Source organism: Ictalurus furcatus, chromosome 17, assembly GCF_023375685.1.
Source record: "Ictalurus furcatus strain D&B chromosome 17, Billie_1.0, whole genome shotgun sequence".
NCBI lineage: Eukaryota > Metazoa > Chordata > Actinopteri > Siluriformes > Ictaluridae > Ictalurus > Ictalurus furcatus.
The window spans coordinates 22212484-22230243 of record NC_071271.1 but is presented as its reverse complement, the minus strand read 5'-3'; the positions used below and the strand labels follow the sequence as shown (position 1 = coordinate 22230243).

Sequence of the window (17760 nt, the reverse complement as noted above, 5' to 3'; positions counted from 1 at the left end):
GTGAGAATGGCTGGAAAATAATAATAGTGGACCATCTACAGAAGCAGAAAGAAGGGAGTCACAAGTAAAGAAGTAGAGCATCTTGTCTTTTGTCTTTTCTCTCAGAATCCGGTGGGATGGTACTGATTAAGAACAGAGAAGAGGGTGAACTTCCTGGTCCGCCCTCCAAACCTCAGGTCACTGACGTCACCAAGAACAGCGTGTCTCTGTCCTGGCAGCCGGGCCTGGTCGGAGCCTCGCCCATCACTTCATATGTGATTGAAGCATTCAGGTATAGATGAGTGGAGTGAGAGTTTGCATTTGGCTTTGGTTTGAGCTCCTCAAATAAATAGCGCATAATGGCATCTTTTTTCTGGTCATTACGCATAAAACCTGTAATGTGTATCTAATCTGTGGCTCCCTTAATGTTATCTACTTTGCAAAGTCAGTATTCTCAATTTACCATCGAGTAAATTACCTTCCTAATGTTCAAAAGTCATCAGGTCTTTATTGGAGTCTTACCCATTTGCGAAATGGATTTTTTTTTTCTGCATCTCTCAGCCAATCTGTGAGTAACAGCTGGCAGACGGTTGCGGATCACGTTAAAACCACCCAGTTCACCATTAAAGGCCTCCGACCCAATACCATCTACCTGTTCATGGTGCGTGCCGTCAACACACAGGGCCTGAGTGACCCGAGTCCCATGTCTGAACCAGTGCGTACCCAAGGTAACGTCTCGCTTTTTATATGTTAATATTTTACTGGAACTACATATAGTTCCATATAGAGTAAAATATAGAGATTTTATAGAGTAAAATATAGAGATTTTCCTGACTTTCTTCTTGATGAAATGATTGGACCATTTTAAAGGAAGTGAACAGGGCAAGAAGAAAAAAAGTTCTATAAACCACTTTGTGCTATCAGAGAGGTCAGGAGTTTTTGTTTGTCTGTTTGGAAATCGTCCAACCTCGATTGGTTAACCTGTATTCTAACCAGCAGATAAACCCATTACGTCCCAGTTCGGAGCAAACATCTTTCACTTTTGGAGTTCGTAATTGAGTTTGGGCCATCCCTGCTACCTTAATGATCATAACTGAGAGAAATGGCCGACCTCAAACTGGAAACAGATTCGATTAAAATGCCATGAAGCTCCGAGTCTGTTCATTAGGTCTGGATGATAAGGTCTAAGTGCGGAGTATAGGTATGCTGCTTTGTACCATAGCACCATTCAATTCTGGATTCTGATTGGTTGTTTTTATTTTCTATAACAGCAGCTATGACAGTAGTTCTGGATGTAATGCCAATCCTGGGTTTAGATTAATGTGCCTGTTCTAATACATTATTGTTTCGATGGTAATGACTTACACAGAGACTTGTATGGTGGACACACCAAAGAATCCTACACTAATAATAAATGGAATAAAGAAAATAAAGAAAAACGTGTGGTTACGTGGTGAGGTTTTCACTAAAGATGCATTATTTATTTAACATTTGACATTAAGTTTTCTGACAAAGGTTTCAGGACTTTCTCTGTTTCTCTGTTTATTAACTTTGAGACAGCAAAAAGAGAGACTGTTTATAGCTTCTATAATGTAATTGATAAGAGGAACAAGCCTGTCTCATGGACGTTCCACAATATTGGATGTAACTATAATTGGATAAAAAGTACAACATTCGTTAATGAAGGAAAATTTTTTGTATTTGCTAAATTGCTATTGCTAATTAACTTTGGGGTGGGGACAGTAAGGCTGCCTCATCCCACCGGCGCGTTGTTGATTATTTTGCTGTGACAGCAGTATTTTATTTCTTACATAACATCCTGTTTGCATCACCAATCATATTAGGAGTGCAGTACATACATGTACAGTCTTATTTCTCTTTCCATGTCTGCAGATATCAGTCCTCCAGCGAAGGGTGTAGATCACAGGCATGTACAGAAAGAGCTCGGTGAGGTCATCGTCCGGCTACACAACCCCGTGGTCCTCAGCCCCACCACCATTCAGGTCACCTGGACCGTAAGTCAGATCTTTCAGTACTTTCAGTACTCAGTGATTCCGTGGTGAGCTGTGGAAATGAAACCGAAGTATGCTCCCGGCTGTCTCGCTTCATCGCTGATTCTTAAATCGCTGCATAATTGATGTACAGTAGAAACTCTTTGTCTTTGAATAGTGCCATTGTGATTGATTGCCGATGCTGACTCAAATACGTTTGGAGGAACAGAATATGTTCATGATTGCCCTGCCAGTCACACACGCTCAACGTGGAAAAACACCGGCAGCCATCTGGTGCTTCATCAATCAAAAATCTTCTCGATTTTCTTCTCGATGAAGATTAATGGTTAAAAACATGCAAAAAAGTGAGGTGTAGTTAATCGCAGGTTTGTCCTTTAAAACGGCCATCTTCTTTTTACATAGCTTTTAGGTGTGTGCATTTTTTCGAAACATCATCTCACACTTTCAAATTCACAACCAGGTTAGCGATGACGCCTTTTCTTAAGACTTATATGAAACTGGAAAAGAAAACCACAACATATCACCTCGCTCATTCAAAGAGTTCTTTCTTTGTAATTTAAGTGGTATTTTTATTATATAATTGGTGCTGACATTTACGGTTTAGCTTCTATGACTTTTGACCCCTTGCTATGGCAATACAAGACACACCGGGAGATTTAAAAAAATAAATAGAAAATTTTGTCAGACCAAACGAAAATAAAATTCTCTAGTCAGAAAAGGATATTCACTGAAGGGGAAAGGACACAGTGTGTAAAAGATAAACATGTGCACCTGGTAGCGGTTACTTTTATTTTGACTTTACTGAGGGGAAATTTGACTTAGAATTTCATAAGCTTTGGACTTGTGAGCCAATCGAAAACAAGAGGGCGGGGCTTTGGGCTGTTTACTAGGTAAAACAAAACGGAGTTACTGTTTACTATTAAGTAACGCTCATATCAGGCTTGCCTCGCTGTTTCCTTAGCATTTGAGCATTTAAGCAATAAATAAATAAAATATTTCTCCATAAACAAAAATTGCCACCTCTGGATATATTTGCCTTTTAGAAGCTTTTTGCTCATTAACTTCTCTTAGTATATTTTAGAGGCGTACTATAGGCTTCAAACACAGACTCGAACCTTTATATATTTGTTTAGTATTTGTTACAGTTGTTTTATTTGAACAGCCTCGATCAAGAGTTGTTATACACAGAACGTGCACTCAGTTTTATTTCCTTCCAGGAATATTCTGGAAATATTACCTTGTAAATCACCACACACCGTGACCCTCGGGCAGCCAGGTCTGTTTTCTATAAGATTCAAACTCTTTAGCGTTCCTGAATGGGGAAAAAGAAAAAACAAGTTAGAAAGCAGTGGGGAGGAGAGCCAATGAGAAGAACCATTCAGCTGATTTAATTTGGCTGAAGGGGAGAAAAACAGCTGTTTAATATCTCTGCCCGAAAGCCGAGCTATCGACTGTTCTCCAGCTGAACAGCTATTAGAGTGAGTTATGCCTCGTTATGTCCCTCTCACTGAAAAATCCTACTCTTGTTCTGAGCCGCGGCCGGAGAGTGAGACGAGGCGGCCTTGATCTTCTAGTTTGATGTGATAATCGTGCAGATGCTACGACTCTGTTGTTCAAACAATTGTGCTTTCTTTTACTGTCAAATCGGCAGTTTTTACTGGTTGGACGTCACGTACTATCAGACAGGTTTATTCATACATGTGTCACAGGAGCATTTATACAAGAGACGTGTTATTCATGAAAACCCTGTTAGTTAAGGAAGAAAAACATTCATTCATGTCCTACATTTTGCTTCTGAGTTTGTGGAAATTGAAGTATAAGGAGACTCACTAAAGTGACCCTGTACAGAGTTACTGCGACTTTATGTACTGATTACACAGTCAAGGTTAGCGGTTCCAAATCAAATATGTAAATTAAGACAAATCTATAAAATTCGTTACAACTTTTTCTTCAGAGACCGCTGCGAATGTGGGCGGCGACCGGATATGACATCACGCGCCAAAGCGTTGGTTTTTTGTGTGTGTGTGTGTTTTTTTTAATCCACACATCATGGAATCCAACTACGTTTAGAAATGGTACGTGAATCTGTAGTTCGGTTTGGTTGCAAAAAAAACTTGATAAATGAGGGGCAATGTGTGTGAGAATTTTGGTACCACTTTCTATAAAGACCTTATGTATATTCGTAATATGCCTGGATGCATTTATAAATCATTTTGCACATTATTATAATTGCATATGCAAATATTTTGTACTTAGCATTGGTTATGAATTATTAACAGAATGCATTGTGTAAGTATTATATATTCCTAATGCATAGTACATTGTTAGAGATCCATAATTTCATTTATGAATGTAGATTTTTGACCCCCATATGATATTACAGCCTAATTATTATATCAAATGTATCACAGTTTCTGATGACTATAGACGAAGGGGGGGGAATCAAGGTTGTATTGATTAACAAAAGATTGTGTTACAAATACAAGTTATGATGCTTTATAATCCATGTTAGCTGGTCATAATGCGTAGTAAATATTGGAACAATGCATATAAGATGTTATGAATGTGCTGGTTATAGAAATGGCTTTTGTAGAAAGCCTTACCAGAATTTTCTCCTTCCTGAAGTAATTCCCTGGATGTCCTGGTCATGATCTTGTCTCCTAGCTGAGGTTTTCCCGTCCATGTTGGCCCTAATGATGGCTGATGTCATGCAGCTTTTACCATTCATGTGGGTTGTGTGTATGTATTCCTGCGAGGGGTCGCTAAAAGCTTTTTTTATTGAAGCGCTACAAAATGAACATGAGGTTTCCTGTAGATCTTCGCTTTGCTAGGTCACTGATGCTTTTAAAATAAATGGCAAATGCGGCGAATTCCATGCGAATGGTTATACGGTTTCGTCAATCATGCCGGGATAAGTAGATTCAGGATTATTGTGCAAGAAGATTGATGAATAAATGAAAGACTTTCGTACTTTCTAGATCTTTTTTTTTTTTTTACCTTCGCAGGTGGACCGCCAGTCTCAGTTCATCCAGGGTTATAGAGTTTTGTACAGGCAGACGTCGGGGCTGTCCTCGCCGGGGCCGTGGCAGACCCAGGACGTGAAGGTTTCCTCGGAGAGGACCATCGTGCTCTCGTCGCTGAAGAAAGGCATCATGTACGAGGTCAAAGTCCGACCGTACTTCAACGAGTTTCAGGGAATGGACAGCGAATCCAAAACAACGAGGACCGCTGAAGAACGTAAGATGCTATAGATGTATAAATATGTATGGTGCCTTGCAAAAGTATTCACCTCCCTTGTACTTTTCTAACGTTTTGTAGTGTTGCGAACTGAAATGGACTTTATTGTGATTATATATATACACAAAATAGCTCGTATAAATATCGGAGTGAGTGAACCAGTATAAAAACCAGTATAGCTCCCATCAGGAGTGATCTTATGTGATCTCAATGTAAATGCTTCTGTGTCTGAAAAAACCCAGAGGTTGTTTTGTGTGCCGTTTTTTTGCCCAGAGTTCCGTACAATTGGTGAACTACGAACGCTGTTTTTGAGCTTGTGAGTGGTCCAGACATCCGATCACTGATTTCCTTCAGCCAAATCATGAAATCACGCGAGCAGCTCCTTGTTTGTTGGTATTCCTGAATGATGACATGCCCTGCATCCACTTTTTTTTTCTTTTTTTTTTTGCGCAATCGATCCAAAGTTCGAAATGGATTCTTCAATGCGAAAGCAAATCAATGAGTACGAGCCCCGCCCCCCAAACGAGTCCGGAATGACGCTCCATTAGACCATGGTGCGCTCAAAACAATCCGTTCTGGAAAAAGTCATCGATCAGGTACTTTGGTTATAAACGATATCCCAAACTTCCCGTAGAGTCTCGATAAAAACTGACACAATCATGAGGCGGCACTGCTTAGAGGACAACGTCCACCAAGAGCTCAGTGACCGGGTAAAGAAGGGATTAGTCAGAGAAGGAAGCAGGGGTAGAATAATAAACGTGGAAAAGTTCCATTTTTATGCCAGGCACTGTATATATACACTCGTCGTATTGATTTCTTTTCCTTCCTGTTATTATTTTGCACTTTGTATTTGGTTTCATTTAATATCAGGTGTCGATGACACCATCCAAAGGCGCTTAATACACAGTCTGGGCAGAGCGCCGGGATCTGCCGTGCAAGCATACGCCAAGTCCTTTTGGCCGGGTGCTGTCACGAAAACGTTTTTGTTCTTTAGTACATACTGCTTACAGGTAGAATTTACGTGTGTGTGTGTGTGTGTGTGTGCAATGTAGTGCACTACTCTTCATTAAAATAATACTCCATAATTTTTTCAACCTCATTTATATTTAATGCATCGTTAGCGTACAGTATGTGTGATTTCTGACGTTTCCCTGTACTAAGAAAAGGAAATAATGGAAATCTCGTTCGCTCCGGACTCACTTACAATTTATTGAAATCCAATTAACGTTTCCGCAAAGTGTATTGTGTAATATCGTGTAAAACTCAGAGATCGGACACTCTCTCAGACAACCGGGCGACCGGTGTAGTTGTCGACCGGTGGCTGTGATGTCACGGGGAGAAGGGATGTAACCGGTTATGAATAAACGATTCTGAATGAACGGCGCACGCATTCTACGCGGATACAAACACAGATACGAACACTTAAAAAAATCGGTATCAGCAGTCCACATTTATTCGTATTTAACATTTACAGATTACAACACATTCATCATTAGCACATTAGGAACTGTCTGGTCGGGGTCATGGTGGTTTAAATTATGCAACAGGTTTTGTTTATATTTTAGGAAATTGAACCCGTTTCAGAATTTCAAACTGGTTTTCGAATTTTTTCTCCGTAAATTCTCATCCATGGCAATGTCTCTCTCTCTCTCACACACACACACACACACGCACACACTACACATGTTGTAAATAGACATCAGGTTAAAATATCCTGGAGTATCCTGTTAACCGCTGTCACATCAAGCACATGGAAACAGAGTTGCAGAGAAAGCTATGATCACCTGCATGTTCACACACACACACACACACACACACACACACACACTCATCAGAATTGACCTGCCCCAGTGTGCCTGTCAAACAGAGCCTCGTTTTTCCCACAGTACAGCACTAAAGTGTTCCTCAGAGATACGAGCTACGTCACGTCTCCACGATTACAGGCCTGCCACTATATATATATATATAAACGTGCAGAAAACAGAAACAGTACACACACACATACACTCTTACACAAGTCTGAGGCCTAGAGGTCTCTGGTCAGGGAGTTTAATCAGCACCAGGTTCATTTGTTCTCCCGAGTCTCGCCCGTATCTGCAGCGTACAGCGGTGTCTCAGCGTATCCCGCTCAGCTTCCACCTCGCTCTCGAACCGTGTGTCACAGCAATTACCAGGTGCAGATAAAAACCCTGTCCTGGACTGGATGTCTAGCGTGTATTTATTTATGTTTGTTTGAGGTTACAGCTTAAACGTGGGGTATTGAATGCATTCTTCTCTTTCTTTCCCTTCCTCCTTCTTCTGTTCATTCATTTTTTTTCCCCTCTACGATGGAGGAGATCCTCTGTTTTTGTGAACACGTAGACAGGCCGCAAATAACGTTTCTACTTTTAAGGCATCTTTAGGCTACGCTTTAGTTTACGCTAAAGGACGAAAAGTAAAGTCAGCGCAATAGTTTGTGCAAAATACTAACAAAACCAGATGTCGTGTTAGACGCTTTATTGAAAACATCCGACGCTTGAGGACTGAGACCCAAGACGCAGGAAGGTCACGGGAGTGGGCGGGCGGTCGGATAGGAAGCCCGCCGGACAAAGAAAGACCTTGCTGGTTTACACGGAGGTTTACTGGACCATGTCTGGTATCAGTTGGGATTGAGTCATGTGTTCATTGTGATTCATTCGTTCATCTTTAGTGAGTTGTTTTGATCCTGGTTGGGTTCACTCGGGTTGAAATGACTCGTTTGACCTGTTATGATGATACAGGAGACACCAGGAAGCCATCGCGCTGGTCAAACTAAACGGGAATAAAACTCACCAAGCCGAAAAGCTAACTCGCCGAAGGGGAAAAGAACGTGAACGGTTTGTGGTTAGCTTTTGCGCTATGGTTGGCGTTTCAGTGTCGATAAACCGGTCTTTGATTAAGGAACGTAGATCTAAAAGCAGCCTGATGTAACGCGGTGTAACGGAACGTTGATTCAGCAAACAGCTAACAATTATCACTTCTAATTTATTAAAGAACCACACGTCGCACTTTTGATCCACGTCCACAAAACAAGTTAGTTCCTGTTCTCACTTAGGTTAGAGCAGCTGTAAACAGCTGTTCCCTCACCAACCTGTTGTTCTCTCTCTCTCCCTCTCTCTCTCTGTCTCTCTCTCTCTCCCTCTCTCTCTCCCTCTCTCTCTATCCCTCTCTCTCTGTCTCTCTCTCTCCCTCTCTCTCTCTGTCTCTTGCTCTCTCTCTCTCTGTCTCTCTCCCTCTCTCTCTCTGTCTCTCGCGCTCTCTCTCTCTCTCTCTCTCCCTCTCTCTCTGTCTCTCTCTCTATCCCTCTCTCTCTGTCGCTCTCTCTCTCTCCCTCTCTCTCTCTGTCTCTCGCTCTCTCTCTCTCTCTCTCTGTCTCTCTCTATCTGTCTGTGTGTGTCTCTCTCTCTGTCTCTCTCTGTCTCTCTCTCTGTGTGTCTCTGTGTCTCTCTCTGTCTCTCGCTCTCTCGCTCTCTCTCTGTGTCTCTCTGTCTCTCGCTCTCTCTCTCTCTGTGTCTCTGTGTCTCTCTCTGTCTCTCGCTCTCTCTCTCTCTCTGTGTCTCTGTGTCTCTCTCTGTGTCTCTCTCTGTCTCTCTCTCTCTCTCTGTGTGTGTCTCTGTGTCTCTCTCTGTCTCTCACTGTCTCTCTCTCTCTGTGTCTCTCTGTCTCTCTCTCTGTCTCGCTCTCTCTCTCTCTCTGTGTCTCTGTGTCTCTCTCTGTCTCTCTCTCTGTTTCTATCTCTGTCTCTCGCTCTGTCTGTCTCTTTTTCTGTCTCTCTCTCTGTCTCTCTTTCTCTGTATCTCTCTCTCACTCTTTTGCAGTTAGTAAGAAAACAAAAAGACATCTTGTCGTGTTACAGAGAAACCGCAAAAAGCGTAAACATCTCTGTCCTGAAAACATCCGAAAAGTTACAGCTTTATCTCTGAACGTTACAACACGCCGACACTGGAGACTCCTTCCATACATAAACGTCCTCTAAACGTCCCCGTATCACCGATTAGACATGCCCGCTGTTCAAGTCTCTGCGTACGCCGTTAGGAAAGCTACAGAAGTTGCGAATCAGATTTGAGAATGCGACAGCGCTGTGGTAGAAGTAAAACCTTTTTGCAGTATTTTATTGCGTTTCTTCACATTATAACCGTGCACAGGGGGAAAATACGGCAAAGTCCACGAGCTCCTACGAAAGCGGTAACTACTTTGCGAATGAATTTTGCATAAGTACACCTTTTCGGGCATAAATAAACACGGCAAACGGTTCCCTTTAGACTGGCGCGGCGGCCGTAAAACGGACGCGTTCCTGCTAAGTCGTACATCACCACGCTAATGGCGCTATTAACATCGCCCGCACCGTCGCCCTCTAAATGAGAACTTTGTATTGTTTGGCTCGGATATGCGTGATGACGAGCTGCTAAATGATTCGCAGCATTAACTTTGAATGACATTGAGTACGTCGTGAGCGCTAAGAGATTAAAGTCACCTGCGGGTCTGAAGCAAACTTGGCTCACGGCGGCGGAGCCTCTCTCGTTTATTTCTGGTCATTTGGCTGTAATTTGGACTTGATGTGAGAGTGTAGCTGCTTTCGATGTGTGTATGTGTACGTATGTTTGTGTGTGTGTGAGAGAGAGAGAGCGAGAGAGAGCGAGAGGAACCATAATTGAGCTGTCAGTATTCTGTTGTGTTGTGACTTTCCAGTCTCCCAGAGCGGAAATGGATGGAAAAAAAAAATTTAAATAAATAAATGTTTTTCCCCTTCCCTTCCCTACAGAAAACGTTATTTTTCATGACACCATGTCATTACTCCTTTCATTCCTCCCCCCACCCCCACTGATTGCCAGCGTCTCCATCAAGATCGCTTCAGTGTGTGTTTTATAAAGCTGAAGCCCAGGGTCCTGCCGTGTCACCGCACGGATGTGCTCCCGCCACAAAGAAAGACCCGGAATGTTTTTATTTTTCTTTCCTCCTCATCCACAACCGGGCATCGCATCGTCTGTCCAGTGGGGTACGGTTTCTGCACTTTTTTTCCTTGGTACATCCCTGTGGTCTTTGAAAGCATCATCTGTCCTGCAGTTGAAAATAAAAGCCTGGGAGGGGTGAGGATATTAAATCGTAGTGAAATGTGCAGGAGTATCGGTGTCAGGTTCATGAAAATCCCCATCTAATGAACTCGTGGCCTCACACGCACCTGTGGTCCCTGTTAAACCCGACTTCTCATTCAAGTAGCGCAGAGAGAGAGAGAGAGAGACAGATGGAAAGAGAGAGTGCTGAGTGATGTACAAAGCTTCTTCAGTTCCACCTGTTCAGACTGCAATCCTCATTGATCCCTCTCTCTCTCTCTCTCTCTCTCTCTCTCTCTCTCGCTTTCTCTCTCATTCTCTCTCTCTCTTTCTTGCTCTCTCGCTTTCTCTCTCTCTTTCTCTCTTGCTCTTTTCTCTCTCTCTTTTTTCCCTTTCTTTTCTCTCTCTCTTTTTTTACTCCCTCGCTCTCTTTTCCTCTCTCTATCCTCTCTCTCTTTCTCTCTCTCTTTCTTTTCTCTCTCTCTTTATCTCTCTCTCTCCGTCTCTCTCTCTCTTTTCTCTCTCTTTTTTCTCTCTCACTTTGCTCTTTTCTCTCTCCGCCTCTCTCTCTCTCTTTTCTCTCTCTCCCTCTCTCTCTCTTTTCTCTCTCTCTCTTCTCCCTCACTTCACTCCTTTCTCTCTCTCCCTCCCTCTTTCTCTCTCTTTTCTCTCTCTCCCTCTCTCTCTCTTTTCTCTCTCTCTCTTTTCTCTCTCGCTTCACTCCTTTCGCTCTCTCTCTCTCTCTCTCTCTCTCACCCTCTCTCTCTCTCTCTCTCTCTCTCTCTCTCAGCTCCCAGCGCTCCACCACAGCAGGTGACGGTCCTCACAGTGGGAAATCAGAACAGCACCTCCATCAGCATCTCCTGGGACCCGCCTCCTTCCGAGCACCAGAACGGCATCATTCAGGAGTACAGGGTAGGCGGAGAACTCCACTCACCGAGCTCTACCTGTTATTTACAGCTGCGTGAAAAACAATTCGCTTGCGCTCAGATATTTTTACAGATATTTTTGAAGCGTGAACAATAAAAATGAGCAAATACATTATTATTATTATTTCATTAAATAGAAATATCGGTGTTTAAAAAAAAATCGGATACAAAAAACAAAAGGAAATTAATTAATTGATAAAATAATAAAACGGAGTACGTACATAAAAAAAATCTCATTAAAAAAAATCATTAAACTATATAAGTGAAAGGATATATGAATAATGAATCGAATATTAATAAACTATATATAGTTTATTAATAGAATAAAAAAACAAGAAATCGTTAATAGAACAAAAATGAACCATAAACAAATGAAGGTGATTTTAGTATTTCCTAATGAAATAAAATAAAATATTTGAAATAGAATTATATTCAATAAAATACGTTAAAAAATAAAAGTACATAAATAATATTTCATATTTAAAAAATAACTAGAAATAAAAATCGAATACTCCGGAGCGTTATTAGAGCATATCACTTTTCAACGCATTACAAAAAGAAAAATAAAGAAAACCTTTAAAACTAGTTCCTAATCGTGAATAATAAAATACAATGTAGTTTTTATCTGTTGAGACAAAATAGACTTCATTTAGGGTATGATGTGTTTATGTATTTGTGCTTGAATATCCGACAGTAAAGAAAGAAAAACACGAAACAATGCATGTGTATGTAAATTTGCAGTACCTGTCGTTCTTTCCATCCAGATCTGGTGTTTGGGGAACGAGACCCGTTTCCACGTCAATAAGACGGTGGACGCGGCGATCCGCTCGGTGGTGGTGGGCGGACTGCAGGCTGGCTTGCTGTACCGGGTGGAGGTGGCGGCAAGCACCAGCGCAGGAGTCGGAGTGAAGAGCGAACCTCAGCCCATCATCATCGGTACGACGAAACGCTCTGCATCCGTACACGGCTTCCTAACCCGTAATATACAGGCTGAGATTGACTTGAAGCGCTTAGAGTGGTTTATAAAATGAAAAGAACTTTTTCTTTAAAGAGACGTATTAACCGAGACGTTTATTTGCTGTCCCGTTGCTGTTTGTTTTGACTTTTGAGTGGAAAATCGTGTATTCCATGTCAAAACTGACAAAGTTAAAGCCACCATCAGTCTACATCTAGACAAAATTCTTTTTATTTATATCACTTTGCAGAATAAAATATGATTCATGTAATCCCTGACTATTCCGGACTGGTTTGACCCATAACTGATGATTTGTCCAGTGACATGCCCTTATTTCCCAAATGTCATCCTTACTATCCATCTCGTCTCCCGGCCTCCGGGAGATATATCGGCCCATATATCAAGCCTGAACTCTGTGTGTGTGTTTGTGTGTGCGTGTAGGTAAAGATTTCCGAGATGTGATCGTGAGCGGGGACAAGAATAACAGCATCACGGAGCAGATCACGGACGTGGTGAAGCAGCCGGCGTTCATCGCGGGGATCGGTGGAGCATGCTGGGTAATCCTCATGGGCTTCAGCATCTGGCTGTACTGGAGGAGGAAGAAGAGGAAAGGACTCAGTAACTACGCTGGTAAAAAAAAAAAAAAACAACAACAATAGCTTAGTTTTTGTCCTATTTTTAATTCTCACACAGCGAGACCGGCACGTGGAAGTGTTCAGCACTTTGGTCTGGCTCCTGTCCTTGCACTGTTCACACACACACACACACACACACACACACATCCCCTTCAAAGCTGTAGCACTGCCCACTCCAGCCTCTTAACACACACTCTTCTCTGTCTTCTTGTTTTGCAGTTCAGTCGTTCACCTTCACCCCGGCAGGTACTGTTCATTTGTCCCGTCTGTCACTTTTCCACTCCGTCCATCCTCCACTTCATGTCCTCCACTTCTTCCCGAGTTCACGCAACGTCCCACGGCGTCTCTCGTCCTGTAGCCATCCTGTCCGCCATTTTTGTTTCCTGCATCGATGCGCTAATAAAACGCACTAATCTTACTACAAAATTTTGGACCGTCCTGCACCGTCCTAGATTTGGGACGAGACTCCCAAAATTGAGCGTATATTTTTAAGAAACTTAAAAAAAAAATTGTGATACTCGTAGGATCGTAGGTGGTTTTTTTTGTTGTTGTTGTTGTTGTTTTTTTTTTGTTTTTTTTTGCCTTGACGCAAGCGATTAAATGAAAATACGTTAATAAATCCATATTACTTTGCGTTAAGGTTCTCGTCACTTAACGCTGACATTATTTATCTGCAAAAAAATACAAACTCCAAACAGCTCAACACTTTCACATCTAATCGATCGGCTGCGTTCGATCGGAATCTGTAACAGTATTTTTTTTGTTTTTTAAAAAATGAACGTATGAAAGATATCACCGTACGCGTAAAAAGATGTATCGTGACGTCAATTATGCCGACGTTGTTTTCATACACTGTAAAACCGGATAAGTTCATTGAGCTCAAAAAAATTGAGGAAACTAATTACCTCAAAATTTTTAAGTTGATAAATCAATTTCTTTAAGCCAAAAACACTTAAATATAACAAAAAATGAACTCAATCTTTGTAATTATTTTTTTTTTGTTATATTTAAGTGTATTTGGCTTAAAGAAATTGATTTATCGATTTAATTAGTTTCCTCAGATTTTTGAGTTAGATGAACTTATTCGGTTTTACAGTGCGTAATGCGACCGTGAGTCGAATGAAAACCATACAATTGAGACAAATTACCATCGAATTTTTTTGTTGTCCCAGACACTCAGAACACAATAAAAAAAGGAAAGAAAAAAAAAAGGTTTTCATTTGACTCAGGCTTGTAATCATATATCCGTGAATAAAATGAAGTACATGTATTTTAAATGTACGTCGCAGGTGCTTCAATAGTGAACACCATCCAGAGATATAATGTCATGCTCGGTGGTTGAAGGCTCTGGGTTATTGATCAGAAGGTCAGGAGTTTAATCCCCAGCACTGCCAAGCTACCAGTGTTGGGCCCTTGGGCAAGGCCCTTAACCCTCAACTGCTCAGTTGTATAAACGAGATAAATGTAAGTCGGTCTGGATAAGGGTCTCTGCCAAATGCCATAAATGTAAATGTAAATAAATAGAAGTAAATTATTTCTTTCTAGAAAAGAAGAAGAACGAATAAGGTGTTTTTTTTTTTCTCCTCCTAGCTGGAGAAGCACATGCTGAAGATCCTGCCACCTGCCACTAAAATTAGTCTTCAGCACTCGTTCCACATGACAACAGACAATCGGTCCGTTAAAGAACAAACGTTTTGTCGATATTTGTGCGTCGTTCGGAGTAAATCTTCACACAAAGTCCCTTAAATTGATACCTGCTTTATAATAATAAGTTTTTAGCAAGGCACCAGTCTGGCCATGTTCTCACTCTCGTGTCCACTGGCGTGATGGCGTGATGACCTGTACGTGTAGCATCTTGTCCGTGTGTGTGTGTGTGTGTGTGAGTGAGTGTGTGTGTCACTCACATTTCGTAATTCATTTCCTAATTCATCTGGAAGGTCATTTTTAAGCCTTTCCCACTTTCGATATTCACCTTTGTATGTTTTTTTTCTTTCTCTCAGGACTCTGAAGCGTCTGTGGTTTTGTCTCCAACTCCATTGGCATGCGCTCATTTGGCGACCAAAATGTTATCATTACCATAGCATAACATAATCTTTCTACCTAAAGTAGCTGTGTTGGTGTGTGTGTGTGTGTGTGTGTGTGTGTGTGTGTGTAAGATTTCTACTCATCTTCACGTATTGAGAAAAGAGCAGAAAACACTTAGATTGAAGGTCTAAGGGCAGTTCTTGATTGCTCAGAAGGTGTTGATTAATTCTCTATAGCAGCAGCTCTGACAGTAGCGCAGCTGCACATCACAGGTTCATATTAATGCGCTCGTTCTCATACGTTATCCTTTCTGTAGGAACATTTTAGGGAAATCATTTTTTTTTAAACCGCGTGATTGTTGATATGGTGAAATTTTCAGTGAGGAGACGTTTATTTAGGATTTATGGAAGGAGTCCTAAGTGTCAGGAATTTATGTTTTGTGGTTTCTCTTTGGGGTTTTTTTTTGTCTGTTTGTTTGTTTGTTTGTTTGTTTTTTATTTGTCATGAGGCTGGTGAGGGAATGACTTGATATGACAATTCATAATATGACTTTTTAATCCATTTAATGGATTGAATGTCACTTCAAACGGATTAAAACGTGTTGTTTTGTGATGTGCCATTCTTCATTTAAAAAAAATAAAAATGTTAGCATTAGAAATTTCTGCAGTATAAAAGGAATAAAACAGTCCGCTCTAGAAAAATAACCCACTTCAGGGCGGTTACAGTAACAATGACTGTTCATTTTCCTATAGTCATGTCCTTTACATATATATATATATATATAAAACACAAATTCCATGCTTCAAAACAATACAAGTTTTACAATAACGATAAATTCTTCCATTGAAATAAGCAGCTCTATCTCAGAAATGTTTTTGTGTTTTACATTTACGATCTCATTCTGCGTTCGTGACATAAGATGAAAAATCTATTTCAGCATTTACACAGAGACTCGGATTACACGGATGACTAAGTTGATTTTCTGCTCAGCCAGTTCAACTGTATTTAACAATATGGCTTCTGTCTTTCGTATTCTGAGGCTTACAAAAAGAATAGCACTTGATCCAGCGCGTCTTCTTTTTTTTTTTTTTCCTTTTTTTTTTTATTTAAAAAGTTCAAAATGACCATACTCAGGAAAAGATGTCCCATGTATCAGACTAAGACTGAAAATTGATGGAATTGTTATGCTCTGCTTGTGTCCTCCTGCACTAAATCCTTATTAAAGGAAAGGAAAGTGCATTCATATCGAACCGAGTGCTGCAAAGTGGGCAATGTGTCCCTGTGGAGATAGGGACCACACACACACACACACACACACACACACACACACACACGCACACGAATACGAATGTGCAGGTATTTGTTCATATGGTTAGTTCACATTCTGTGTTCTTGAGAAGAAAAAATGAAAATACATGAATCGCACAATGCTGTCAGGTTCATCCGGACGAGGACGAAGGAAATTATAGCATCTTCCAAACGTAACCATGGTTGCAAATGGTCTACTGTCACTGTAGACCACAGATCAGGGACACTTCTTAAGTCCATGTTTAGTTTAAAGACACTGTCTGAAACCCTTGTCGGGATTCATTTCTCTTTTAATTACAAACGTTTTGTTTTGTAGTGTAAAATCCAGGTAGGGTAATTAATGGTTAGGGTTTCAACCGTAAAATAAGGGAGATGCAAACTTTTGAGCTTGCCATTAAATAACGGTACATTAGACTTAAACAGCCCCCCCCACTCCAAACAAAAAACAAACAAACAAACAAAAAACTTAAAATAAAATAATAAATAAATTGGTTTGTAGATTAATTGTAAATCAGAAGGTTTGTTTTTTAAAAATATATATATTTTCAACTATAAATCAAGGGGGGTATAAACTTTTGCACTGAACTGTACTGTATATCAAAAAAACTGACGAAAGGTCTTGGAAATGCTGAGAAAGTGTGAATAAGGAATAGTTCTCATCTCGGTCAAATGGACCCTTTCTCTCGCTCATGAATTCAGTGTTTGTGCGGTATTTAGAGCGCTGAATATCTCTACATGACTATAATGAAGTAAACGTCATCCACGCAATGCGCTCTAACCTTGGATTAGCCTTTCTGTTGGGAAGAATTTCGATTGAAATGATTTCTCTGAAGGTTTATTTAATGGTTTTAGTTCTGAGGATGTGGCAGTAATTGCACATTTTTGACCTTCACTTGCATAAAACAACCAGAACACAGCTTTCTGAAGCAATTTCAGAACCTCTGGAGTCATTACGTCGATACAGTATATTTATATTCAAGGGTTTTGTTTTTAACCATATCAGCGTGATACAAACAGAAAAAAAAAAAAAAGCCAATTTCACTAAATGGTGAAAATTGCAAATCTGTAAAGAACACTAAATAATGTAAATCCATTTGGAAATCCCAAATTGTTTTTTTTCCCTCTCATGCTCCCATAAATATCACCTGTACTAGCATCTGGACATTACCTATAATAGCTATAATGATTCTCTCTCTCTCTCTCTCTCTCTCTCTCTCTCTCTCTCTCTCTCTCTCTCTCTCTCTGTCTCTCTCTCTTACCTCAGTAACGTTCCAGCGTGTTGACGGAGGCTTGATGAGCAACGGAAGGTACGTTTCTTGTCATCTGTCCATTTCATACGTCTTGCTTATTATCATAGAGCCGATCACGAGCATTTCCTTCAGTCCTCCAGTCCTCTCTTCTGAAGCAGGTCATCAAAACTGTTATTCTCCATTCCATTCATTCAGTTTGAGATTGTTGTGCCACTTTTTTTTTTTTTCTTTCAAAATGGTGGAAACGTTGCCTCAGACAGATCTGTAAAAGTGCAATTTCATAGCCTACGCATGTTTGTTTTTGTTTTTATTTACCCTCCTTGCCTGGGTGTTGGAGGAACATCCAGCACTCGTCCAGCAT

At 40.8% G+C, this 17760-nt stretch overlaps 1 protein-coding gene across 1 annotated transcript in view; it reads left to right on the top strand.

Annotated features, from left to right (window-relative positions):
• The window catches only part of robo2 (roundabout, axon guidance receptor, homolog 2 (Drosophila)), a 58239-nt gene that overhangs the window by 1476 nt on the left and 39003 nt on the right, over positions 1 to 17760 (top strand). The window contains exons 2-9 of the mRNA XM_053647107.1: positions 106 to 271; positions 541 to 707; positions 1873 to 1994; positions 4997 to 5228; positions 11088 to 11212; positions 11991 to 12162; positions 12623 to 12811; positions 17414 to 17456. Of these exons, the coding sequence (XP_053503082.1) occupies positions 117 to 271; positions 541 to 707; positions 1873 to 1994; positions 4997 to 5228; positions 11088 to 11212; positions 11991 to 12162; positions 12623 to 12811; positions 17414 to 17456 (1205 nt within the window). The 5' untranslated portion in view covers positions 106 to 116. The remainder of the gene's footprint in view (positions 1 to 105; positions 272 to 540; positions 708 to 1872; positions 1995 to 4996; positions 5229 to 11087; positions 11213 to 11990; positions 12163 to 12622; positions 12812 to 17413; positions 17457 to 17760) is intronic.